Here is a 27,837-nt window from a genome sequence, read left to right on the forward strand (position 1 = left end):
TTGGTGTGATGGAGAGCCTGCGAGTCGGTTCCAAATCGTGAATCATACAAGATATGAAATATAACAGCCAGGAGGTTCACGGATCTCGGTCAAGATAACCTCCCGCTGTGCGCCGCCTGCTGTGTTATCATTTGCGTGCAATGCGAGACGCAACAGGCGGATTCTGTAGTCTAGTACAGTTCAGTTCACACACAAATTCCAAGCACAGGAAGTGGGACAGCCTCTGAAAAGTGTGTCACTAACGCTTTGATAGACAAATCATTTTGTTTTGACAGCAAGTTCTATTTTTATGCATTTTCTACAAATGGTCATGTGATTTTGAACTGTAAGCACGGACCGTACCATGAACTTTACTAAACGGAAAATTAGACGCGAATGATTCTCGTGAAATCCTACAAACTTTGCTGCGTCCTCGGCTTCAGCCTAATTAAAACCCGAGCTCTTGGTCAGTAACAGTATCTCGTGAGTCGCGCGCTATGCGCACCTAATCTCGCGCACCGACTGGGCTCTGACAACTTCCCTGGGTCCAGTTAAGGAAAGAAAAAGCACACGAAACTTCAGCTTTCAAAGGTAAGGTGGTTTCTTTTAATCCTGAAAACTATACTAAAGTAAACTAGTTTTTGCATATGACAATTAAAGCAGTACCGTTATATTAATTGTGGAATGACTACTTTATTGGTTTGCGCTCTCTGATGAACTCATCCTGTGGTGTCATTGGCACACAAGCCTTAAATGTGAACCATGTACACATTTAACGCCTTTTCGAATAGCACAGTAGTATTACTTGCAATAGCATATGGTTGAAATGTCATACTTTACAGTATGGCTCCATTTGTTAACATTATTTATTGTATTAGATATCATGAACTAACAATAAACAATATATTTTTTTGCAATATTTATAAATCTTAGCTAGTGTTAGTTTATAAAAATACAATTGTTCATTGTTAGTTCATGTTAGTTCATAATGCATTAACTAATATTAACATATACAACTTTTTAATTAAAAAAAATGTGTTAGTATATGTTGAAATTGACATTAACCAAGATTAAAATATGCTGTAAAAGTATTTTTCATTGTTAGTTCATGTTAACTAATGTAGTTAACTAATGTTAACAAATGGAACCTTATTGTAAAGTGTTACCGGTTAAAATGTTGTCCATGACCCTTAAAGAAACTAGGCCTACAGTATATATTTAAATATGAATTATGCATTTATACACAATTACTGAATCACATTAACTCTCTTTTTGATATATAAACAGAATCCAGATCATTCACATGTGTCATGATTAGCATTATACAGCATGTCTCACCTGTATAAAACATGTTTCCACATGGGTGGACCAGCACAACCGTGAGTCAACATCTCCATGGGAAAGCTGTTAATGGGACTCTAGGGAATGAGCAAGTTCTCTCCACAAGATTTTATACAATCATATCATGAAAGAGGCCAACAGCTGAGTTGCAGAATTTTCACGCAACTCTCAATGAAGTTATAAATCATGTTGAACTTTTATGTCCATTAATGTTCCATGAACATGCTTTGAAAATTCATTTCAGATGACCAGTTTTCATAATGCTTGAACTTTGTCCTGTTGTGCTTTCTTTCTCACCCACAATTCTCCTATAAACCTTCCATTGAGTTTACCACAATTACAGTATGTCTCTATTTTGGCAAGAATAAACATTCCAGTATATTAACATATTAACTAAATTCCTTCTACATTGCTCAGTTGTTTTTAGTGTGTTTCTATTCCTCACATAGTAACTCTTAGTGGCTGCTGGGCTTGCCAGAGGTTGGGTATAGCTCTACTTCTCAAACAACAGACTCCATTGTTAGGTCTAGAGCCCTTCAACTCTTGATAAAGGATGCCCATTTATTCTGATCTTAGATCTTTTTTTGTTTTTTTTGTTTTTTAAAGGAAAATTTCAGAATTTTATTGCAGGAAGACAGGCCTAAATTGGTGTTAAGAGCAGATTATACACAACATGATATCTGGAACCTTTCACTGGCCATTGCAGAAGCAAGAGATTGGCTTTCCTAAGAGAAGGGAGGGTTCCTGTTTGGAGCATCTTGTGAGGAACAAGCTTCCTGCCAAGTGGAACATGCAGACTCACGGAGAGAAAAGTGGAGGAGAGAAGAGAGACCACTTTGTCATGTTGAAACCACAATGAACAAATTAAAATTTCTTGGTGTTTTTTAATACTTGTGAGCTGGAGCTCCAACTGAGCTGTGCCGTTGAAACACAAAACCATACAAAGAGATAGAGAGAGATAAAGACAGACAAAACACAAGCTAAGAGATACTAAACTTAACTCTAACTTAACCCGATGTGGGTATATTTTAACCCAAGTGGATCTGAATAGGGGCTAAATCATGCAAAACAGTGGGCTGGGGTTGCAGATCAGTGAATGTATGTGTGGCTGTTTTTTCAGATTCCTGAATTATGCCTGTCCCTCCACCTCCTCCGCCACCTCCCCCAGCACCACCACCCCCACCTCCACCTGCTTTGGCTTCAGCACAAGTGAGATACTCACACACACATACATGTAAGATAGTTCATAATACCCAAAGCATTCAAAGTACTGTATTGTTGCTCATTTTTAGATGCACACAAGCACTATGTATTTTTCTCTGACTATCGCTTTCTCTCTCTGTCCACCTCTCTCTTTGTTTCCCATCACCCAGTTCCTCCTGGCAACCACCTGGCTAGATTTGCATTATTAATTAGAGATAAAATTACACACACAATGTACACTCACATGCACGCTTGGCACACATGTTCAGGTTTGGCTTTCTTGTCCGCTTTATTTTGTGGACAAATAACATTTTAATAGTCTATTCAACAATTCACATAAACATTTGAAACTAGAAAAGGAAAGTTTGTTAAGGCATAAAGTTAGCCTAAAGCTGAAGTATGTAATGTCTGTGCCATTAGCGGCAACAAATGGAATTGCAAAAATAAACATTGTTTTCAAAACAGCTTTCTGAATAAGCTCCCCCATATGACGTTGGTCAAACAAAGAGATAGCCCCGTCCCCAACTCACACCACTGGTTGAGTAATGTTGTTGGGGCGGGTCTAAGCAGGTTGCTCAAAACAAACAAAGCAATTTTCAAAGCACCACATAAAGATAGTGCTTACTGTTTTTGAGAAAAAGAACCTATGAATGGCTTACTTATATTTGTCTCTGCATATTAAGCTGGGATAGGAGAAAGTATTAAAATTTACATAATTCAGCATTAACAAACCCTGGTCTAAAAGTTTAAAACTTTTAGACAGGGACAGAAAGTGACTGTGCAGAGTTTAGAGAACATATGTATCTTGAAATCTCTAGGAAGAATTACAGTCATACATTTTCTGTGATCTATTGGATTTTAGATCATCCAAAAGATATAGCACAATAAAGCCATCTTTACACTGCAAAGGTGTCACAGAAGCTGCATCTGAGGTGGCATACTGTATATACCAAAACAAGGTGTATTTACACAGACTGTTTAATGTTGCTCTAAGGTGGCATAAATGCATTTACACAGTAATTACAATAATCATATAAGATAATGTTTTAAAATTAAAATTATAAATATATGATTATGAAATGAATGAAACAATGAAATTGCACTTTTAAATATGAAACAAAAAATTATGAAATAAATGTTCTGACATGACAACAACAAAGTTTAAGGCTGCGTCAGAGCAGGCATAATTTAGTCTGGCTTTTATGTGGCATTGCATCTTTACACAGAATTTTGAGCAGGCTCAGAGCAGCCTAACCTTGACTGTGTAAAGATGCCTTAAAGGAATAGTTCACCCAAAAATGAAAATTCTCTCATCATTTACTCACCCTTATGCTATCCCAGATGTGTATGAATTTCTCTCATCTGCTGAACTCAAATGAGGATTTTTAGAAGAATTTCTCAGCTCTTTTCGTCCATTTAATGCAAATGAATAGGTGCCAAAATTTTGACACTCCAAAAATCACACAAGTCAGCATAAAAGTAATCCATATGAATCCAGTGGTTAAATTAATGTCTTCAGAAATGATGTGATAGGTGTGGGTGAGAAACAGATCAATATTTAAGTCCTTTTTTACTATAAATTCTCCTCCCTGCTCAGTCAGTTTCCACTTTAACTTTCACATTGTTCTTTTTGTGTTTTTGGTGATTCACATTTTCCATGCATATCACCCCCTACTGGGCAGGGAGAAAAATTTCTCACAAAAAAGTACTTAAATATGGATCTGTTTCCTACCCACACCTTATCATATCATTTCTGAAGATATGGATTAAAACACTGGAGTCTAATGGATTACTTTTATGATGTCTTTATGTGCTTTTTTGAGTGATAAAATCTGTGCATAGTACATTCATTTGTGTTCTACTGAAGAAAGAAAGTCATTCACATCTGGGACTGCATAAGGGTGAATAAATGATGAGAGAATTTTCATTTTTGGGTGAACTATCCCTTTAAGTCAGGACAGGCTGAAGGTAAGAAGAATCAGAAATGTTGGTCTTTTGTTAGAGGTTTAGTAAAAAAAATTAATGGTCACACCTACATACTCATGCTAGAAATCAGTATCTGTCTACTGTCTCAGTATCTGACTATTTGTTGCCACACAGATTGTTTATTGAGTTTTATTTTGGTGTTTCTTGGATACGGTTTAAAAAAATTATACAACAGAAAAAAGCAAAGGCAAAGTGATACTCAATTGAGTATGTGTGGACATACCTACATGTAAAAATTTTGGTGACAGTCACAGCTCTGTTTTACAGTCACGGACAGACCCTCCTAAAGTCCAGCGTTCTGAGGGAGGAGGTCGTAGTGCGCTTCTGGATGACATTCAGAAGGGTGCAAGGCTGAAAAAGGTTGGACAGGTCAATGACCGCAGTGCCCCCATCCTTGACAGTGAGTCAAAATCACATTCATTCAAACAAGCTCATTTCTAATCACACCATTTCTCCAGTACTTTAATGTGGTTTTAATAACCTTGAGAATGCTAATTACATCAAGTGTCAATTGAAAAAATCAGGGACACTTGGCAACAATCAGTCTGTTTTTAAGCTTAGGTAGTCTAAATACTAAACTGAAAAAGTTTCAGGTTCATTTCCAAATTGGCATTGATCTGATTTGGCAGACCAAAACTTAAATCTTTATCTCCTCTATGATAGTCAACACTGGAATTTTGTTTATTGGTGTAACCAGAGCTACCCACATTTCAGTTTCAGTTCTATAGCTGTTATTCACATTGTTCATTGTGGGAGCCTGTACTAAATTAATCTCTCATGAGGATGAAAATAAAGGAGTTATAGAGACTGAACAGACAAGTGTCAGAGAAAACCAGGCGTCTGAGAAAGTCTGAATTGCTGATAAGCTGTAAGCACTTATCTGTGGCAGAGCTATATTTGAGTTCAAGGTCTACAACAATCGGGTTCTTACATTTCAAAGCACTATGCACAGTAGCAGATAAAGGGCTAAGACAGACCTTAGGAAGTGGTGGAGTGAGAATCATTTAGAGAGGATGGGGTCAAAATGCTCCTTGTCTTCCTCTTTATTACAAAGGACATAAGTATTCTCAGCTGGGCTCAGGACATGCTTAAAAAATCCATTGCTTACTTTAGGTCACAGTTCCTGAATGTTTTTGAAATTTTTTGAAGTTTTATTTTTGGTTCTTTTGTAGCTATGTTGGTTCTGAAGCATTTCTGTCAAACAAACATGGTCCTAATCCTATCCCTAACCATCAACTACCCCTAAAATTAGAGGGAAATTATAGGTTGAAAAAATATTGTTCTAGCCCCAACCCCAGCCCTAACCCTGAAATCTGATTGGTTGATAGGAATGTTGTTGATCCAGAAACAACAATTCCTTTTCTACTTGGCAAGATCACAGTAACCATGATGGTGATTCTATTTGTCTGCAGAGCCTAAAGTGAGCAGTGTGGATGACAGTGGGGCTGTTGGGAACTCTGCAAACATAACAGGATTTGCTGCACCTGCAATGGGTCCAAGTCTTGGAGGACTGTTTGCCGGGGGATTTCCTGTACTCAAACCGGCTGGACAAAGAGACAAACGGCCACAGCACAACCCAGGTATTGAAGTTAGATCTATTTATGCTCAAACAATCTAATTTACAATGGCTGATGATGACTTAAAGGGATAGTTCAACCAAAAATGAAAATTCTGTCATCATTTACCCATGTTGTTCCAAACTCGGATGACTTTCTTTCTTCCACTGTACGAGCACTGACATATGCAATGTAATGCCATATCATGAACAGGTGCATTTACAGGTGTTTTATTGCAATGTAAATTACTTAAACAGCAAACACAATGGTGGAAACAATAATCATGTACTCGAATGTCATATTTTTGACTACATTCTGCAGTTTCAATTCCCCTGATTTTGATTGGAAACATGACAGAAGACGTGTGCAAAGTGTCATTGATCTTCCTTGACATACTGTGTCCCATTTGGATTTAATATGGAACACAATTCTATTCCCTTAAATACGGGACGATTACGTATTAAAATATGAGGGACAGTTGACAACCCTAGTTCCGTGTCACCTGGAATACTTGATTCTGATTGCTCAATGACACCATCTAGTGGTCTAATATTTCTGAGTAACAACCGCTCATTCGGGAATTAAGTGATATCAGACCGGTAATTCGGGTATTGCGAGCCTTTCCTAATTCTTGGATTACTTCACAATCTCTCAAGTAAGCTAATAAATTAATTTCAACTCAGTGTTGTTAACACAATGTTTCATGTCCATTTATTTCTTTATTTGGCAAGCAGTTTTGTAATAAGCTGGATAATCAGCAGTCAGACAGTCATTATTTACTAAATAAACACTAACAGTACTTCAACGCAAACCAGAGGTGGACTTCAGCTTTTCAGCGATTTCAATCTTCATACATAGTTAAATAATTTCAATGCAAATCTATATTTTTATGTCCATTTATTTTTTTTATTTTTTGGGGGGGTTTGTAGCCATGTAATAAGCAGGATAATGTACAGTCAGCTGGTTGTTATCACAAAATAAACCCCTTCAGGGCCAGTCAGGGTTTATTTTGCGATAACAACCAGCTGACTGTACATATCCCTTAGTGAAAGAAGCTGAGCTACAATTGCATTACCTAGGTCTATTAGTCTGACTTTGGTAAGATTTCAGTGGGACTAAAGCATTTACATGACAGTGGTCTGACTGAGATCGAACTTTGTGAATGGTGACTGAGATATGATAACATTCTGCCAAACATATCTTTTTATGTTCCATGGCAGACAAAGTTATGAGGGTGGGTAAATTATGTCTTTTGATATGACTTGTGATATTTTGGTTGTGATAACTCAAGATATGGTTGCTACTGTTTCAGTGTCTCGTTCAGGCTCTACCACTAGTCTGAAGCAGCCTCTTTGGAATCCTCCATCACAGGGAGACCGATTTAGAGGAAGTGCGCCTGATCTTTCCCCATCCCACAAATCTTTGGAGAGAACTCCCCCTTTGTCTAAAGCTCGGCCTGTTTCCTCATACACGGCTCCACCCTCCCCCAGCCAAACTGCACATCCTACTTTCAAACTTCCATCTACACCTCCCTCTTCTGCCCCACCCCCTCCTCCTCCTCCCAGTAATAAACCCCCTCCTCTCCCCTCTGGTCCACCTCCTCCCCCACCTCCTTATATGGCCAAACCCACTTGGTTACCTGTCCAGTCACACTCCATTCCCATGCCCACAACTCCGCCTCCTCCACTGCCTCCCTCGGTATCTGCATCCTCTCTTCCTGACAGGTCATCTTGTGTCTTTTATCCTCCACCCCCTCCATCTGTACCTCCAACCTCTCTACCTGACAGGTCATCTGGGGTCTTCTACCCTCCGCCTCCTCCACCGCCTCCATCAGTACCTCCATCCTCACTCCCTAACAGGTCATCTGGAGTGTTCTTCCCTCCGCCCCCTTCTCCAGGACTGTTAGAAATTAATGACAGTAATTTAGGCCCTCCTCCCCCACCTCCAAAAGTACCTGCTATGCCTTCACCCACATACAGGCCCAGTGTACCACCATTGCCACCCTCCTACCCTTGTACTGCCCCCAGTAGACGACCCCCTGCAGTGCCTCGAAGTGCAGGTAGATGACTAATGACTTCTATTACTGTTTGACTTCCATTAAGTGCATCTAAGAATTTATATGACTGTGAGAATTGATGGCAAATTACCACAGTAAAACACTTTCATTCATGTGTTGGATACGTATTTGAAGTGGTGTATCTATTAAGATTGTTGAATTGACAGCTGCTCCACGGCTGGCTCCACCCCCCGCTCCACCAGCTCGTTCTCCTAACACTGAACTCTCCGGTAGGATCCCTCCTCCAATTCCCCTCCCACCATCAGCCCCACCCAGTTCAGTACGGAATGGAAACCTGGTCACCAGTATAGGTGAGACTCCGGGTCGTCATTAGAGGTGAACTATACAGGAAAGAAACTAAAGGCCTAAATGGTCTATTAACAACAGTTACATGTCAATGTAAATAACAATAAGCAGTTAAGATGGAAAAGCATTAGATTTAATGCCATAATTACAGGCATTGAAAATATAATGGCTATGTACAGTATATATTTGCATATCAGTTTGCAAAGTGTAAGATACAGCTTCTGTTCTTTCCAACTTACAGAAGTGTTTTTGTCTACTTTTCAGATGACTTTGAATCGAAGTTTCATTTTCATCCAATTGAGGATTTTCCCCCTCCTGAAGAGTTCAGGCCCTTCCCACGTATCTACCCCAGCAAGGAGAACAGAGGTACAACAACCTCTTTGTGTGAGAGTGTATGAGTGGAAAGGTGAAGTCTCTTTTTAATGACAGCGCTCACATTGTGGCCTCTGTTCATAGACAGGCCTAATACAGATGGTCAGATGTACATTACTCACAGTAACGTAAAATCCACAAACTGCCTAAACATACATAAGTCTCTGTTACAATGCAAACAGCTTGTTTTTGTACCTGGTTATTAGGAGATATGAGCCAAAACAATTACACATAATGTACTGCATTTTGTAGAACTGCATTTACCAAGTTTCTGTGAGTTTCTCAGAGGATTGGTTTAATTTAAAACACATATCTGAAACTATGCCCTTTCAATGGAGAACTTACCTTTCCTCTTGGTAACAAGTGGCAAAATGAACTCTTCCTGTTTTGTTTTCACAGTCAACCCACAACCTCCTGCCATGAGGACTCATATAAGATGAAATGTGACAATACCATGTTTGGTACTAACCTTTATCTGGACATTTATAATCATCATCAACTCCATTATCAGTGAAGAACAGCAGCCAAAATTGTAATTTTATTCAACTCAATCACCTCAGCCCTACCAACTGAATCTGTGACAAACTTAATGTTTCATGTACAATGAGCAAGGAAAGTTTTTGAAAGAGATTTAGACATGCTTTCACACCATCCACATTTCAAGAATGATTGTTACAGCTATAGCCTTTTTACCTCTGCATGAAAAGCATTATCCTTTTTTTAAAACTATTTTTTCCTTAATAACCAAGAAAGTGCTTTGATATTACAGTTTTAGTAACAAATGTTATTAATCGTTAACAGTGCTGTTCTGCCAGGGGGCCCCCATGCTGTCAAAGACATTATAATCAGTGTTACGAACATACTGAAGGGGACCCCCACACACATTTTTGCTTAGAGCCCCCAAAAGGTTCTGACCGGCACTGTTCGCTAACAATAAACCAACAGCACGATTGCGAGTGTGATATTGTTTGTTTTTCCCAACAGTTTAACAGATAAGTAAATAATATTGAATAACTTAACTTTCAGACAAAAAATAAAGTTAGTCCATGCATTTCTTCACTGGCAGCAAAAATAGTTCAAAAACTGCCCAAAGCATCAAGCACAACTCCATTTTGTTTAATTCGTAAACGAATCTGTGTTGTTGAATGAATAGTTCTCGTTCACTTGCATTGTTTCGATTGTGAACAACTCAGTGTTGTTTAACAAATCACTTGAGACAATGATTCATTGACACATTCACAACATAAAAGACGGTATTTTTCACCACCTGCCTGTGGAAAAACATACAATCTGCACAAATGGTCACTGAAAATGAATGGTGAATGGAAATATTTTGAAAGACCTGAACACAAACAAGGGAAGTGCTAAACGTAGTGAAGCATTGCTGTGCTTTTAAAAATATCAGCACTGTTGGAACACCGCTTGGCCAATTACATTTTTGGAGCGGAACTAACTGTTGTATAACTGTGCTTATTATACCGGTTTTCTTTTCATTACCCTATCATCATTTCTTGAAGATAGTAAAAGGTCAAATTATTGAACCACATAATAAATAACAGCATGTAAGGATGGAGGAAAAGAGATGCAGAGGTACAGTAACATACTGGCAACACTGTTCTTTATATTTTATTATTATTATTATATATAATTTATTATTAATAGTAAAGAAAACACATTAGTTTTTATTATTATTATTATTATTATTGGAGCATGACAAGAATAGGGGAACTGGATCATGACATACAGTAATTCTATATAATAATACACTAGTGGGGATAGTTTGCCAAAAATGACAATTCTCTCATCATTTACTATAATGTTGAAGTGAAAATGGAGATTTATAGTAAAATTTACTTAAATATTGATCTGTTTCTCAACCACACCTATCATTTCACTTTTGAAGACATGAATTAAACCCCTGGAGTCGTCTGGATTACTTTTATGCTGCCTTTGTGCTTTTTGGACCTTCAAAGTTCTGGCCACCATTCACTTGCATTGTATGGACCAACAGAGCTGAGATATTTTTTTCTAAAAAACGTAATTTGTGTTCTGCAGAAGAAAGAAAGTCATACACATCTAGGATGGCATGAGGGTGAGTAAATGATGAGAGAATTTTCATTTTCAGTTGAACTATCTTTTTGAGTAAAAGACTACACAACAAATACAGCAATTAAAAACCCTGGTGGAAAAACATCTTCAAATCAAATCAAATCAGTTTTACTGTCACACAACCATATACAGAAGTGCAATAGTGTGTGAAATTCTTGGGTGCAGTTCCAACATAGCAGTCGTGACAGTGATGAGACAGACCAATCTACAATAAACATCAAATTTACACAACACAATTTAAAATCTAATATACACATAATTACACACAACACAATATACAAATAATAACATACAATGTACATTATACAATACACACAATATAGAATACACATTATACAATAAAAAAAAATAGTATATATAGTATATATAAAATGTACAGTAGGTTGTATTGTACTGTATTGACATTCAGGCTGTCGGTTGATAGTCAGTTGCCAGTGTGTTGTTAAGAGAGTATTAATTTATGACAGTCCAGTGTGAGATAATACGATTAATAAAGTGCAGTGCTGATGTATATTGATCGTGAGAGATCAAGAGTTCAAAAGTCTGATTGCTTGGGGGAAGAAGCTGTCATGAAGTTGGCTGGTGTGTGTCCTGATGCTGCGATACAGTAGCAGTGAGAGCAGCCCATGGCTCGGGTGGCTGGAGTCTCTGATGATCCTCCAAGCTTTTTTCACACACTGCCTGGTATATATGTCCTGGAGGGAGGGAAGCTCACATCTGATGATGTGACTGGCAGTTTGCACCACTCTTTGCAGGGCTTTGCGGTTGTGGGCGGTGCTATTACCGTACCAGGCGGAGATGCAGCCAGTCAGGATGCTCTCTACAGTGCTGGTGTAGAACCGTGTGAGGATGTGGCGGTTCATTCCAAACTTCCTCAGCCGTCTCAGGAAGAAAAGGCACTGATGAGCCTTCTTAACAATGGCCTCAGTGTGGACAGACCATGTGAGTTCCTCAGTGATGTGGACACCCAGGAACTTGAAGCTGCTGACTCTCTCCACTGGTGCTCCATTGATGGTGATGGGGCTGTGTTCTATTTCTCTTCTCCTGAAGTCCACCACAAGCTCCTTTGTCTTACTGACATTGAGGGAGAGGTTGTGCTCCTGAACCAGTGTGTCAGAGTGTGCACCTCCTCTCTGTAGGCTGTTTCATCATTGTCAGTGATCAGACCTTCCACTGTCGTATCATCAGCAAACTTAATGATGGCATTGGAGCTGTGTGTTGCCACACAGTCATGTGTTTACAGGGAATACAGGAGTGGGCTGAGAACACAGCCCTGTGGGGATCCAGTGTTGAGGGTCAGTGATGAGGAGATGTTACTACCCATTCTGACCACCTGGTGTCTGCTTGACAGGAAGTCCAGGATCCAGCTGCACAGTGAGCTGTTTAAGCCCAGATCCCTGAGTTTTTCATCAAGCTTGGAGGGCACTATGGTGTTGAATGCTGAGCTGTAGTCTACAAACAGCATTCTCACATAAGTGTTCCTTTTTTCGAGGTGGGAGAGAGCAGTGTGTATTGTAGATGCAATGGCATCATCAGTGGAGCGGTTGTTGCAGTAAGCAAACTGCAGTGGGTCCAGTGATGGAGGCAGCATAGAACAGATGTAATCTCTGATTAGTCTCTCAAAGCATTTGCTGATGATGGGGGTAAGAGCAACAGGACGGCAGTCATTTAAGCAAGTGATTTTGGATTGCTTTGGTACAGGCACAATGCTGGATGTTTTAAAGCATGTGGAGACTACAGACAAGGAGGATCGGGTTACATCCGATGGAGAGTGAACTAACCTCTGTAGCTTCGGCCACGAGAGCTCTCTCTGCGAGGGCGGTGTTATTCCGGGAGAGAGGCAGCGGTGTTCACGGCAGAGTTTTTATTCCCTTTAAAGTCTGTGATGATATTAATTCCCTGCCACATGCTTCTAGAGTTGGTGGTGTTAAACTGTCCTTCAATGTTGTTCCTGTACTGGCATTTTGCTGCTCTGATAGTTTTTCGGAGGGCATAACTGGCTTGTTTATGCTCCTCCGCGTTCCCGGAATTAAAAGCGGAGGTCCGTGCATCAAGTGCCATGCGAACATCACTATTAATCCAAGGTTTCTGGTTCGGGTTGATCCGTATTGTTTTGGACGGAACAATACCTCTACGCACTTTCTGATGAAACACGTTACGCTATCAGTGTAAACCTCGATGTCGTCATCAGAGGCGGACCGGAACATCTCCCAGTCCATCTGATCAAAACAGTCTTGTAGCATAGAGTCTGATTGGTCTGACCAGTACTGGATCTTTCTGAGGGTGGGTGCTTCCTGTTTCAGTTTCTGCCTGTAAGCGGGCAGAAGCAGAATGGAAGAGTGGTCCAATTTGCCAAATGGTGGGCGGGGGAGGGATTTGTAGACATCCCGGAAGCGAGAGTAGCAATGGTCCAAAACCCGGTCCCCTCATGTGTTAAAATTGATGTGTTGGTGGTATTTTGGTGCGATTGATTTGAGATTGGCTTTGTTAAAGTCCCCAGTCACAATGAACGTGGCCTGAGGGTGCGCGGTTTCCTGCTTACTTATAATCCCATACAGTTCCTTGAGTACCTGGTCTGTGTCGGCTTGTGACCGAATGTACACAGCTGTGATAATGACCGCTGTGAATTCCCTCGGTAGCCAGAATGGTCGACACAGATGCATGAGTAATTCCAGATTGGGAGAGCAGAAAGACTTGATAGAATGTACATTCCTCTGATCAAACAAGGATTTGTTGATCATAAAACATACACCACCACCTCTGCTTTTACCTGAGAGGTCTTTCGCTCTGTCTGCTCGGTGCACTGAGAACCCCACGGGTTCAATGGCTGAGACTGGAATCTCCGCAGACATCCAAGTTTCTGTAAGGCAGATAATGCAGCAGTCCCTCGTCTCTAGTTGGAAACAGATCCGCACTCTCAGCTTGTTGTCCAGAGACTGAACATTTGCCAGTAGAATACTGGGTAGCGGGGGTCGATTTGCGTGATGTCTTACTCTGATGAGAACGCCGGCTCTGTTTCCCCTTTTCCTTCTGTGTTTCTACGGCTGGGCTGCCCAGACAAAGGGCTCCGCTGGCGTGTTTGTAAACAGCGGGTCGGCATTGAGGAATTTGAAGTCCGGTTTACGGTGTGTAATTGCAGAACCAATGTCCAAAAGTGTTTGTCTGTCATAGACAATAAGGCAGACAACATCCAAGACAAAAAACATAAGAATTGTAAACAAAACAAACAAGAAACTACAATGTTGTTTCGGAGCTCGCAACGCAGCAGCCATACTCGGCGCCATCTTGAGTCATTGAGTTGAAGCTGGTCATAAGCTGGTCCAAGCTGGTTATGAGCTGGTCAAGCTGGTTTTTGGAAGATGGTAGCTGGTCGACCAGCCTATGACCAGCTTGGAACAGCTAATAACATGCTTCCTGGCTCCTCCTCCATGTGTGACCTTACCAACGAGCTTACATGATCCCTTTCATGAGAATGTGTCACAGAGATATACGGAAGCGAACATTTGTAGTTAAAAAGTATATAAGTATTGTTTTGTTTCTAAAAATAATCAATCGTTTGGGTTCAGAAGAACTTTATTTGCCGACTGGAGTCATGTGGATTATTTTGATGCACACTAAATATGCATTTTGGACCGTCAAAAAATGGAGTACATTCACTTGCATTGTTTAAAGGAGGAGGCCTAAAATGAAATCCTGAAAATCTTAAATTCTGTTTTGATGAAGAAAGAAACTCAGATACATCTTGGATGGCCTGAGTGTGAGTAAATTATAAGCAAATTTTCATTTTTTGGGTGAACTATTCCTTTAAGCTGTTTTTTCCACTAGGGAAGGTAACAAGGATAAAAAAGATTGAAGGAGAAGTCGTCGTCAGTCAGTGCAGGGCCACAAGGATCAAAGTGAACACTGAAAGTAAATAATAGGCTATATGATCAGTGTTAATGTTAAAGTCATGAAGTCATCACATCCAATACTTCCTAAAATCTCCTCTAATTGTGTGGCCCTTCACACAAGATGCATTCTTGTGCCCAAAACAGCAAGATGGGGCGCAGCACAAAAGTGAACGCGTGGGTCTCAAACATTGGACAGCTTTCAACGTTACACACCGTCTTAAAAACGCAACTCTCATGACGCAAGAAAAAGCAGCGAAACGCGGGTATCGAGACGCATTTTAAAACGTTGAACTGCTTTCAACTGACACACCGTCTTAAAAACGTAACACTCACAACATGAAAAAAAAATAACAGCTAGACGCGACGCAACGATTAAAGACGTACCAACATTTAAAAATAAAGCAGATGGAAAGCAAGAACGCGTCCTCTGTGAACAGCCCCAAAGATAAAGTAAACTTTATAATTTCAATAGCATTCGAGTTCTCTTCTTTCTCTATAAACATATATAAAAATATATTTTTCTTGAATTACCGTGTAGTTACTGCTTGTACATAATTTTATGTTTTCCACTCGAATGCCATGGGACTCTGCTCAGCTCAAATGCATCTTTCCCTAAGACAGCTTTGCGGTGAGGTAAAGTTTGTCTCCCACCGTCGGGGGTGGAGGGAGGCCGAGAGAGAGACAAAGCCAAGAAGATTACAATTATCGTTACAAATATACAGTTTATCTTATTACCAATACCAAACGTTAGAATTTCGAATATTATAGAGGCAAGTTTCATCGTTTCATTTACCTGAAGTTATCTCTGTGTCATCAATTATAAACTGAGTGTAACACCAGATGCTGATGGTGCATTTTTCCTCTAGAAATGCTCTGAGATCAAATGGAGTCTGCCTATGTGCATGTTAATGAAAATAATTACTGGGATTTATGAATAAAAAAATACAAAGTATGAACACAGAAAGACTGGACTCAAGATGGCGCCGAGTATGGCTGCTGCGTTGCGAGCTCCGACACAATGTTGCAGTTGTTTTTTTGTTTTGTCTACAATTCTTATGTTTTTTGTCTTGGATGTTGTCTGCCTTATTGTCTACGATAGACAAACACTTTTGGACATTGGTTCTGCAATAGCACACCGAAAACTGGACTTTAAATACCTCAATGCCGACCCACTGTTTACAAACACACCAGCGGAGCCTTTTGTCTGGGCAGCCCGACCGAGGAAACGCAGCCAGAAAGGGGAAGGACAGCCAGTGTTCTCATCAGACTAAGACATCGCGCAAATCGACCCCCGCTACCCAGTAGAATACTGGCAAATGTTCAGTCTCTGGACAACAAGCTCTGCAAGCTGAGAGCACGGATCTCTTTCCAATGAGAGACGAGGGACTGCTGCATTATCTACCTTACAGAAACTTGGATGTCCAGAGATTCCAGACTCAGCCATCGAACCCGCTGGGTTCTCCGTGCACCGAGTGGTTTTATGATCAACAAATCCTGGTGTGATCAGAGTAACGTACATTCTATCAAGTCTTTCTGCTCTCCCAATCTGGAATTTCTCATGCATCTGTGTCGACCATTCTGGCTACCGAGGGAATTCACAGCGGTCATTATTACAGCTGTGTACATACCGCCACAAGCTGACACAGACCAGGCACTCAAGGAACTGTATGGAAGTATAAACAAGCAGGAAACCGCGCACCCTGATACCATGTTCATTGTGACCGGGGACTTTAACAAAGCAAACTTCAAGTCAGTAGCACCGAAATACTACCAACACATCAGTTTCAACACACGAGGGGACCGGGTTTTGGATCATTGCTACTCTCCCTTACGGGATGTCTACAAATCCCTCCCCCGCCCACCATTTGGCAAATCAGACCACTCTTCCGTTCTCCTTCTGCCCGCTTACAGGCAGAAACTGAAACAGGAAGCACCCGCCCTCAGAATGATCCAGTGTTGGTCGGACCAATCAGATTCTATGCTACAAGACTGTTTTGATCACGCGGACTGGGAGATGTTCCGGTCCACCTCTGATGACATCGAGGTCTATGCTGATAGCGTAACGTATTTCATCAGGAAGTGCATAGAGGATGTTGTACTGACCAAAACAATACGGATCTACCCCAACCAGAAACCATGGATTAATAGCAATGTTCATGCAGCACTTAATGTGCAGACCTCCACTTTTAATTCTAGGAACGCGGAGGAGCATAAACAAGCCAGTTATGCCCTCTGCAAAACTATCAGAGCAGCAAAACGCCAGTACAGGGACAAGATTGAAGGTCAGTTCAACACCACCAACTCTAGAAGCATGTGGCAGGGAATTAATATCATCACGGACTTCAAAGGGAATAAAAACTCCGCCATGAACACCGCTGCCTCTCACCTGGATGAGCTAAATACTTTTTATGCTCGTTTTGAGGGAAATAACACCGCCCTCGTGGAGAGAGCTCTCGCAGTCGAAGCTATAGAGATTAGTTAACTCTCCGTCTCTGTAGCGGATGTAACCCGATCCTTCCAACGGGTGAATATCCGTAAAGCCGCGGGTCCAGACTACCTCACTGGACCCACTGCAGTTTGCTTACTGCAACAACCGCTCCACTGATGATGCCATTGCATCTACAATACACACTGCTCCCTCCCACCTGGAGAAAAGGAACCCTTCTGTGAGAATGCTGTTTGTAGACTACAGCTCAGCATTCAACACCATAGTGCCCTCCAAGCTTGATGAGAAACTCCGGGCTCTGGGCTTAAACAGCTCGCTGTGCAGCTGGATCCTGGACTTCCTGTCAAGCAGACGCCAGGTGGTCAGAATGGGCAGCAACATCTCCTCATCACTGACCCTCAACACTGGAGCCCCACAGGGCTGTGTTCTCAGCCCACTCTTGTATTCCTTGTACACACATGACTGTGTGGCAACACATAGCTCCAATGCCATCGTTAAGTTTGCTGATGATACGATGGTGGTAGGTCTGATCACTGACAATGATGAAACAGCCTACAGAGAGGAGGTGCTCACTCTGACACACTGGTGTCAGGAGCACAACCTCTCCCTCAACGTCAGCAAGACCAAGGAGCTTGTGGTGGACTTCAGAAGAAAAGACAGAGAACACAGCCCCATCACCATCAATAGAGCACCGGTGGAGAAAGTCAGCGGTGTCCACATCACTGAGGAACTCACATGGTCCATCCACACTGAGGCCGTTGTGAAGAAGGCTTACCAGCGCATCTTCTTCCTGAGATGGCTGAGGAAGTTTGGAATGAACCACCATATCCTCACACGGTTCTACACCAGCAATGTAGAGAGCATCCTGACTGGCTACATCACTGCCTGGTATGGCAACAGCACTGCCCTCAACCGCAAAGCCCTGCAAAGGGTGGTGCGAACTGCCAGACACATCATTGGAGGTGAGCTTCCCTCCCTCCAGGACATACTGTATATACCAGGTGGTGTGTGAATAAAGCTCGGAGGATCATCAGAGACTCCAGCCAACCGAGCCATGGGCTGCTCTCACTGCTACCATCAGGCAGGCGGTATCGCAGCATCAGGACCCGCACCAACCGACTTCATGACAGCTTCTTCCCCCAAGCAATCAGACTTTTGAACTCTTGATCTCTCACTGCTATCAATGAGTGACGTGATGCATATTACAGTTAAATACTGTATTATTATATTATAGTGTGGAGAGCGGGGCCGGCCTCGCTACGCACAATCGTTGCTCGGCCCGCCCTGCTCTCCACATATAGTAATTTGGTCATTTTACAGTTATTTACCCTATAAACTACAGTAAGAGTTAACAGTGTAGAGATGCAGATAAAGAGATATCTTAACAAATAAGGCAAGGGAGCAGCAAAAGAAGAAAGCAGCAGAATTTTAACTGTGCTTACATATTAGAGAAGTCTTGTCAGTATGCAGGGGTGCACTGTCAGAAAAAAAGGTACTGCACAGGTACATTTTTGTTCCCAGAGGAACAAAATAAATAATTGTACCTATAAAGGTACACTATAAGTCTTTAGGGTACAATTATGTACCCAGACGAGGTTGAAAGGTACACTTTTTTAGTTTTCAATGTTAAAGGTCCAAATTTGTACCTTTGTAACAAAAAAAGTCTATAGGCCTATCTAAAATATGTCATAACAAAGTATATTTTATTTATATACCCTTTACAAAACAAAACAAAAAAAAAAAAAAAGAATGAAACAAAGTATATAAATTGGCAACAGTATGAATATAAAAAGGACTAAAATAACATATCTATGCATTTATATTGAACATGTACACGTAATATTAATATGGTTGTGGTCTCTTTAAGAAAATGTATCTGGCTCGCGCCTGTCCGTTCTGTCAATCAGTGTGAGAGAGATTCGCAGTTCGCGGTTCCCTCAGCCGAGTCCCGAAAGCAACGGCATCTCTTTATCTCTCTTGAATGGAGTTGGGGAAGATGTCTACAGCTCACTTAATAAAGGAGCTAATTCGGTTCGTTATAGAAGTCACGGAAGAGGAGAGGATGAAATTTGAGGGTGAGTATAAAAGTTACAGGCTGAAACGTCCTTGGAAAATTAAAGTGTTGACCACTATTTAAGCTTGGTATTAAGCTCAACCAAATAGTTAACGGCACATAACCTTGAACTTATAACTAAGGCCAACAGAAAATAATAATAATAATAATAATAAGTTCTGGCAATTTCTGTCTCAAATAAAATGACTTTATTCGTCAAATAAGAGAGAGGCTGAAACGAAAGTGTTTTTTAATTGCACTTTGGTGTTAAGGCGCTTGCTGTTCTAAGTTTTGGCGGGCAAGTGGGCCCATGAAGGTTACGTTTGCTACGCTTATGCTTATCTTTATCAGTTTAGTATATTTACAACTGTATGTCTTAATATAGGCAATGTATTTCTTCTTTATTTCATAGTCTTGTAAAGTGGTTATACAGGTTAGAGAGAGAGAGTGTATGTGTGTGTGTGTATCAGTATGTGAGTGTGTGTGTGTTTGTGTATGAGAGTGTGTGTATGTGTGCATTTGTGTATGAGAGTGTGTGTGTGTGTGAGAGAGAGTGTGTTTGTGTATGAATGTGTGTGTCTGTGTGAGAGAGTGTTTGTGTATGAATGTGTGTGTGTTTGTGTATGAGAGTGTGTATGTGTGTGTTTGAGTTTGTATGTGTGTTTCTGTATGAGAGAGTGTGTGTGTGTGTGCGTGTTTGTGTATGAGTTGTGTGTGTTTGTGTATGAGAGTGTGTATGTGTGTGTTTGTGTATGAGTTTGTGTGTGTATGTGTGTGTTTGTGTATGAGAGTGTGAATGTGTCTGCTTGTGTATGAGTTTGTGTGTGTGCGTATGTGTGTGTGTGTTTGTTTATGAGTTTGTGTGTGTTTGTGTATGAGAGTGTGTATGTGTGTGTTTGTGTATGAGTTTGTGTGTGTGTATGTGTGTATGTGTCTGTTTGTGTATGAGTTTGTGTGTATGTGTGTGTTTGTGAATGAGAGTGTGTATGTGTGTGTTTGTGTATGAGTTTGTGTGTGTGTATGAGTGTGAGTGTGGGCAGGTTTAAGTGGTTTACGAGGACTTTTTTTAGGTTACAAACTGGTAATTACAAGGGTATTGTGCTATAAATGTGGTTTATGAGGACATTTCTAGTGTTTCCATAATTTAAATAATTTAAAAAACATACTAATCAATGTTATATTGAAAATGTAAAAATGCAGAAAGTTTTTTGTTAGGGTTAGGGGATAGAATCTATAGTTTGTACAGTATAAAAATCATTATGTCTATGGAGAGTCATAATAATGATAGCTGCACCAACATGTGTGTGTTTGTGTATGAGTGTGTGTGAGAGAGAGTGTGTGTGTTTGTGTATGAGTGTGTGTGTGTGTGTGTGTGAGTGAGTTTTTGAAATTCCCAAGTTCCCTGTAGATGTTCAGACTATGCTGGACAGAAAAGAATGCAATATTTCTGCATCAGATCGAATAAAAATCATAAGAACACTGTATGAAAGCATTGCTCAGTTTAAGATGTAAGTATTCTTAATAACGGTGCCAAAGTATTAAAGGTTTACTCTAAATTTGGTATTTAAGTCACATATAATGCTAAACTAACATTGAACTATTTTTACAGATATCCATCTAATCATTTCTGGTGATACAGTGATATGCATTGTTCATATGATATAAGGGGAATATACACAGACTAAGCGCCGTTTACAAGCGAAAACAGTCCTAAACAGTTGTAAACAAAGATGTCGTTGGATTTTAAGGAAGAAGGATGCCATGTTGGATGGCATGAGAGTGAGTAAACCATAAGAGAATTTTCATTTTTGGGTGAACTTTTCCTTTAATGTAGATGTAGCCTTAGCATTAACTTATGGGACACTGAAACTGTATAAAATTAGACAGGAAATTGCTTATGCTTTTTGTGTCTTTCTTAACTATTTGCAGCTTTATCAAGAAATTGGTTTCCTGTATAAATTTCTTAATGTGTGCCGCTGCTTTCAAGAAGGTTTTGGAAACATTGCATCTAGTGTGCTACGGTTTGCTCAAGAGAAATCTCCCTTAGCAAAGCTGCACAAGGAGACTAGAGAAGAATCTCTCACTGAAGATCATTCTGGTAATTGATTCTGATTATTGATAATTGATTCCGGTAATTGGCTATTGACCTCAGTCATTATCCTCTTAATTAATCCTTGTCTTTCTTTGGATGGATTCATACATATTTATGTGTCTTATATTTTAGTTATTGATTTCAAAGCAGCTCTCCTGATGTTGCCATCCTTGTTCAGGGAGAAACTTGAAAATGTCATCGTGCTTGGGGAGGTGCGTATATGGTCCTCTGTTTGTTTATTAATTTTATGTATGTGATAATTAAAAAGTAAAAATAATTAAAAACTGCATTTAGAGTTGTGCCACATTTATACATGAATATTGTGAATATTAATTACTATTCAAGCATATATATTGTGTCTGTCCATAATTTGTTAAGTAACCTCAAGTAAAAAAAATTGACTGAGAGAAATTCTTGTGTGTGCTCTGTCATTTAGAATGAACCATCATTGCCATATCCAACTGTTCAGCTACCAGAGGTCACTGACTGGAAGTCTGTGTTTACAAGAAGTGGTCAGAGCTGATGGGTTGGAGATCTGCAGGGCTAGCGGTGTGGATGAAGGGGCTCTTGCTGCATTTTGTTCATACTTTGTCTTCAACCTGTCATATCCATCTCACTTAAAGAATACTCTGATATTTCTTGAGCGGTATGTTCTGAAACTTGCTGTGGATGGTGACAAGCCTCTGCCTACCCCTGTGACCAGAGTCATTAACCGCTTATAATAACATCTACCAAAAATACTTCGCCCATTCTGTTGTCCAAAATGTTCTCGGAGAACATTCACACTTGTTAAATTTATCCAACACATAGGTCTCATTTATGCACATGAAGCAAATTTTTCAGTAATTATTTTTCATACTGTGTGAAATGTGAGGAAGACTGGACTGTCCTCTCACCAGGTGAGGAGGCTGATTACCAGGCACTAGATACATATGTTGTTGATGACAAGTTGTTTGTTAGCACTTGGTATTCCTGCTGAAGAAAAAAACTGCACTATACTGTAACCCTAAAAAGGTGCAGTACATGTATTAATGTAGCCTCTTTTTTTTTTGTCCCTAATTTGGAATGCCAATGTGCTCTTAAGTCCTTGTGGTGGTGTAGTGACTCACCTCAATCTGGGTGGCAGAGGACGAAACTCAGTTGCCTCAAGTTGTGCGCCTGAGACAGTCAATTCGCGCATCTTATCACGTGGCTTGTTGAGCGCATTATCACGGAGACATAGCGCATGTGGAGGCTTCACCATATTCTCCGCGGCATCCACGCACAACTCGCCACACGCCCGCCGAGAGCGAGAACCACACTGTTGCGACCACAAGGAGGCTAACCCAGCGTGACTACCCACCCTAGCAACCGGGCCAATTGGTTGCTTAGGAAGCCTGACTGGAGTCACTCAACAAGCCCTGGATTCGAACTTGCGACTCTAGGTGTGGTAGTCAGTGTCTTTACTTGCTGAGCTACCCAGGCCCCCAATGTAGCCTTTTAAATAAGCTATATGTATGTCAATGTTAAACATTGGTTTTTATTTTCTGTATGTTTGGGATTGAATTTTGAATTTGACTTTATAGACTTGGATGAATTATATGATTTATATTACGTTTGTGTTTTTCACATTTCAACATAACTCTTACAATGTTTTAATGTTTGTAATTTAATGCCCATTTTAAATGACTGCTTTATATTGTATTGTATCACAATCAGAATGAGCTTTATTGCCAAGTATGTTTACACATACAAGGAATTTGTCTTGGTGACAGGAGCTTCCAGTACACAACAATACAAAAACAGCAACAAGACTTTAAAAAATAATTAAAATTTAATAAAAAATAGATAAATATTGAAAAGAAAAAGTATATATAGAATACACAATAGACTATATATATATATATATATATATATATATATATATATATATATATATACACTGTACATGTATACAAACATACAGGTGCATCTCAATAAATTAGAATGTCGTGGAAAAGTTCATTTATTTCAGTAATTCAACTCAAATTGTGAAACTCGTGTATTAAATAAATTCAATGCACACAGACTGAAGTAGTTTAAGTCTTTGGTTCTTTTAATTGTGATGATTTTGGCTCACATTTAACAAAAACCCACCAATTCACTATCTCAAAAAATTAGAATATTTTGACATGCCAATCAGCTAATCAACTCAAAACACCTGCAAAGGTTTCCTGAGCCTTCAAAATGGTCTCTCAGTTTGGTTCACTAGGCTACACAATCATGGGGAAGACTGCTGATCTGACAGTTGTCCAGAAGACAATCATTGACACCCTTCACAAGGAGGGTAAGCCATAAACATTCATTGCCAAAGAAGCTGGCTGTTCACAGAGTGCTGTATCCAAGCGTGTTAACAGAAAGTTGAGTGGAAGGAAAAAGTGTGGAAGAAAAAGATGCACAACCAACCGAGAGAACCGCAGCCTTATGATTGTCCAGCAAAATCGATTCAAGAATTTGGGTGAACTTCACAAGGAATGGACTGAGGCTGGGGTCAAGGCATCAAGAGCCACCACACACAGACATGTCAAGGAATTTGGCTACAGTTGTCGTATTCCTCTTGTTAAGCCACTCCTGAACCACAGACAACGTCAGAGGTGTCTTACCTGGGCTAAGGAGAAGAAGAACTGGACTGTTGCCCAGTGTTCCAAAGTCCACTTTTCAGATGAGAGCAAGTTTTGTATTTCATTTGGAAACCAAGTTCCTAGAGTCTGGAGGAAGGGTGGAGAAGCTCATAGCCCAAGTTGCTTGAAGTCCAGTGTTAAGTTTCCACAGTCTGTGATGATTTGGGGTGCAATGTCATCTGCTGGTGTTGGTCCATTGTGTTTTTTGAAAAGCAAAGTCACTGCACCCGTTTACCAAGAAATTTTGGAGCACTTCATGCTTCCTTCATGCTTCCTTCTGCTGACCAGCTTTTTAAAGATGCTGATTTCATTTTCCAGCAGGATTTGGCACCTGCCCACACTGCCAAAAGCACCAAAAGTTGGTTAAATGACCATGGTGTTGGTGTGCTTGACTGGCCAGCAAACTCACCAGACCTGAACCCCATAGAGAATCTATGGGGTATTGTCAAGAGGAAAATGAGAAACAAGAGACCAAAAAATGCAGATGAGCTGAAGGCCACTGTCAAAGAAACCTGGGCTTCCATACCACCTCAGCAGTGCCACAAACTGATCACCTCCATGCCACGCCGAATTGAGGCAGTAATTAAAGCAAAAGGAGCCCCTACCAAGTATTGAGTACATATACAGTAAATGAACATACTTTCCAGAAGGCCAACAATTCACTAAAAATGTTTTTTTTTATTGGTCTTATGATGTATTCTAATTTTCTGAGATAGTGAATTGGTGGGTTTTTGTTAAATGTGAGCCAAAATCATCACAATTAAAAGAACCAAAGACTTAAACTACTTCAGTCTGTGTGCATTGAATTTATTTAATACACAAGTTTCACAATTTGAGTTGAATTACTGAAATAAATGAACTTTTCCACGACATTCTAATTTATTGAGATGCACCTGTATATATACATACATACACACACATACATATATACATACATACACATACGCAGTGCAAATCTAAATACAAATCGGTTATATACAGTGCAAGGGAATGTAATGGCAGAAGAGGTAGGATGTGTTGGATGATATAAAAAGACTAAGCTGTGCATTGCACATTAATTATTGCTCAAAGGGGCAGTTTTTACTTCATGAGATGGATAACCTGGGGGAAAAAACTTCCTGTGCCTGACGGTTCTGGTTCTCAGAGCTCTGAAGCGTCGGCCAGAAGGCAGCAGTTCAAAAAGGTAATGGGCAGAGTGAGTGGGGTCCAGAGTGATTTTTCCAGCCTTTTTCCTCACTCTGGAAGTGTATAGTTCTTGAAAGGGGGGCAGGGGGCAACCAATAATCCTCTCAGCAGTCCGAACTGTCCTTTGTATTCTTCTGATATCAGATTTTGTAGCTGAACCAAACCAGACAGTTATAGAAGTGCAGAGGACAGACTCAATGACTGCTGAGTAGAACTGTATCAGCAGTGCCTGTGGCAGGTTGAACTTCCTCAACTGGCGAAGAAAGTACAACCTCTGCTGGGCCTTTTTCACAATAGAGTCAATGTGGGTTTCCCACTTCAGGTCCTGTGAGATGGTAGTGCCCAGGAACCTGAATGACTTCACTGCTGCCACAGTGCTGTTTAGAATGGTGTTGGGGGGATCCTCTTAAAGTCCACAATCATCTCCACCATTTTGAGTGTGTTCAGCTCAAAGTTGTTTTGACTGCACCAGACAGCCAGCTATTTAACCTCCCTTCTGTATGCAGACTCATCGTCATCTCGGATGAGGCCAATGACAGTGGTGTCGTCTGCAAACTTCAGGAGCTTGACAGAGGGGTCCTTGGCGATGCAGTCGTTGGTGTAGAGGGAGAAGAGTAGTGGGGAGAGCACACATCCCTGGGGGGCACCAGTGCTGATTGTACAGGTGCTGGAAATGAATTCCCCCTGTCTCACAAGCTGCTGCCTGTCTGTTAGAAAGCTGGTAATCCACTGACAGATAGATGTGGGAACAGAGAATTGGTATAATTTAGTCTGGAGAATAGCTGGGATGATGGTGTTGAAAGCTGAACTGAAGTCCACAAAAAGGATCCTTGCATATGTGCCTGGTCTGTCCAGATGTTGCAGGATATGATGCAATCCCATGTTACATTTACATTTATGCATTTGGCAGACACTTTTATCCAAAGCGACTTACAGTGCCCTTATTACAGGGACAACCCCCCTGGCGCAACCTGGAGTTAAGTGCCTTGCTCAAGGACACAATGGTGGTGGCTGTGGGGATTGAACCAACAACCTTCTGCTTACCAGTTCAGTGCTTTAGTCCACTATGCCACCACCACTCCATGTTGACTGCATCATCCACAGACCTGTTTGCTCGATAAGCAAATTGAAAGGGATCTAAAAAGGGTCCAGTGATGTCCTTCAGGTGAGCCAACACCAGTCTCTCAAATGACTTTATGACCAAAGACGTCAGGGCGACAGGTCTGTAGTCATTAAGTCCTGTGATTTTTGGTTTCTTTGGGATGGGGATGATAGTGGAAAGTTTGAAGCAGCATGGGACTTCACACTGCTCCAGTGATCTATTGAAGATCTGTGTGAAGATGGGGGCCAGCTGGTTAGCACAGGATCTACACGGCACACATCATCTTCACAGATCTTAAGTGCAGGTTGAGTAGCAGGAGGGGGGTTGCAGGAGGTGTTGGTGTTTGTGTGAAGTGAAGGTCAGAGCGGGTGTGGGGTGTGAGATTGGGTGGGAGATGTGTTCCAAATCTACAGTAGAACACATTCAGGTCGTCAGCCAGTTGTTGGTCCACCACAGGGTTGGGGGCAGGAGTCCTGTAATAATTTGTAAATTGTTTCATGCCACTCCACACTGATGCAGGGTCGTTAGCTGAAAACTTGTTTTTACTTTACAGTCCTTACTACAGGTTTAGCAGATTTTAATTTCTGCCTGTAAATTGGAAAAAGATGAACCAGACAGTGATCAGAGAGTCCCAAAGCTGCTCTAGGGACAGAGCGATATGCATCCTTTATTGTTTTGTAGTAGTGATCCAGTATATTTCTGTCTCTGGTTGGGCATGTAATGTGCTGTTTGTATTTGGGTAGTTCACGTGTGAGGTTTTCTTTGTTAAAATCCCCAAGAATAATAATAACTGAGTTCGGGCATTGTTGTTCCATGTCTGTGATTTGATCAGCCAGCTGTGGCAGCGTGGCATTCAAACACGCATTTGGCGCTATATACACACTCACCAGAATAAACGAGGAAAACTCCCGCGGCGAGTAGGATGGCTTACAGTTAATAAAGAGCGCTTCCAAATTAGGACAGTACATCTTCTTTAACGTTGTTACATCTGTATACCAACTTTCACTGATGTAAAAGCATGTTGTTAACTCCACTCTGAACAGCTGAAAGCCCGGCAGATGTAACGCGCTGTCCGGAATGGCTTCACTCAGCCAGGTTTCTGTGAAACACAAGGCAGCAGAGGTTGAAAAGTCCTTGTTTGTGCGGGTGAGGAGATGTTGTTTGTCCGTTTTGTTAGGGAGAGAGCGGAGATTCGCAAGATGAATGCTCGGCATTGCTGATCGAAATCCGCGCCTACAGAGCTTGACCAGCGCATCTGCTCATCTCCCTTGCCTGCGTCTCCCAAACAACACAGCCACGCCTCCAACTAAAATGTCTAGCAAAATGTCTGAATATTCAGAATCCGAGAAAAGATTGACTGGTATATGCTGTCGAATGTTCAGCAGTTCCTCTCTGGTAAAACTGACTGGAAAAAGATTACTAAACACAGGACAAACAAAAACAACAAAACAATAGGAGCACTCCACACCGAGGCATCCATCCGCGGTGACATCATGATGTATTTAGTGTATTTGCTGTTTAA

At 40.8% G+C, this 27,837-nt stretch overlaps 2 protein-coding genes across 3 annotated transcripts in view; one reads left to right on the forward strand and one right to left on the reverse strand.

The window, feature by feature from the left end:
- aste1b (asteroid homolog 1b) overlaps positions 1 to 27,837 on the reverse strand; it is a 311,837-nt gene that overhangs the window by 250,534 nt on the left and 33,466 nt on the right. The window lies entirely within an intron of this gene.
- wipf3 (WAS/WASL interacting protein family member 3) lies at positions 151 to 10,114 on the forward strand. Its single transcript, XM_051664727.1, has 8 exons — positions 151 to 570; positions 2,441 to 2,529; positions 4,777 to 4,909; positions 5,922 to 6,089; positions 7,378 to 8,124; positions 8,289 to 8,432; positions 8,692 to 8,793; positions 9,199 to 10,114. The coding sequence occupies exons 2-8, from the start codon at positions 2,452 to 2,454 to the stop codon at positions 9,237 to 9,239; spliced, it is 1,413 nt and encodes a 470-aa protein (XP_051520687.1). The 5' UTR covers positions 151 to 570; positions 2,441 to 2,451; the 3' UTR covers positions 9,240 to 10,114.

This window comes from Myxocyprinus asiaticus, chromosome 30, assembly GCF_019703515.2.
Source record: "Myxocyprinus asiaticus isolate MX2 ecotype Aquarium Trade chromosome 30, UBuf_Myxa_2, whole genome shotgun sequence".
Taxonomy (NCBI): domain Eukaryota; kingdom Metazoa; phylum Chordata; class Actinopteri; order Cypriniformes; family Catostomidae; genus Myxocyprinus; species Myxocyprinus asiaticus.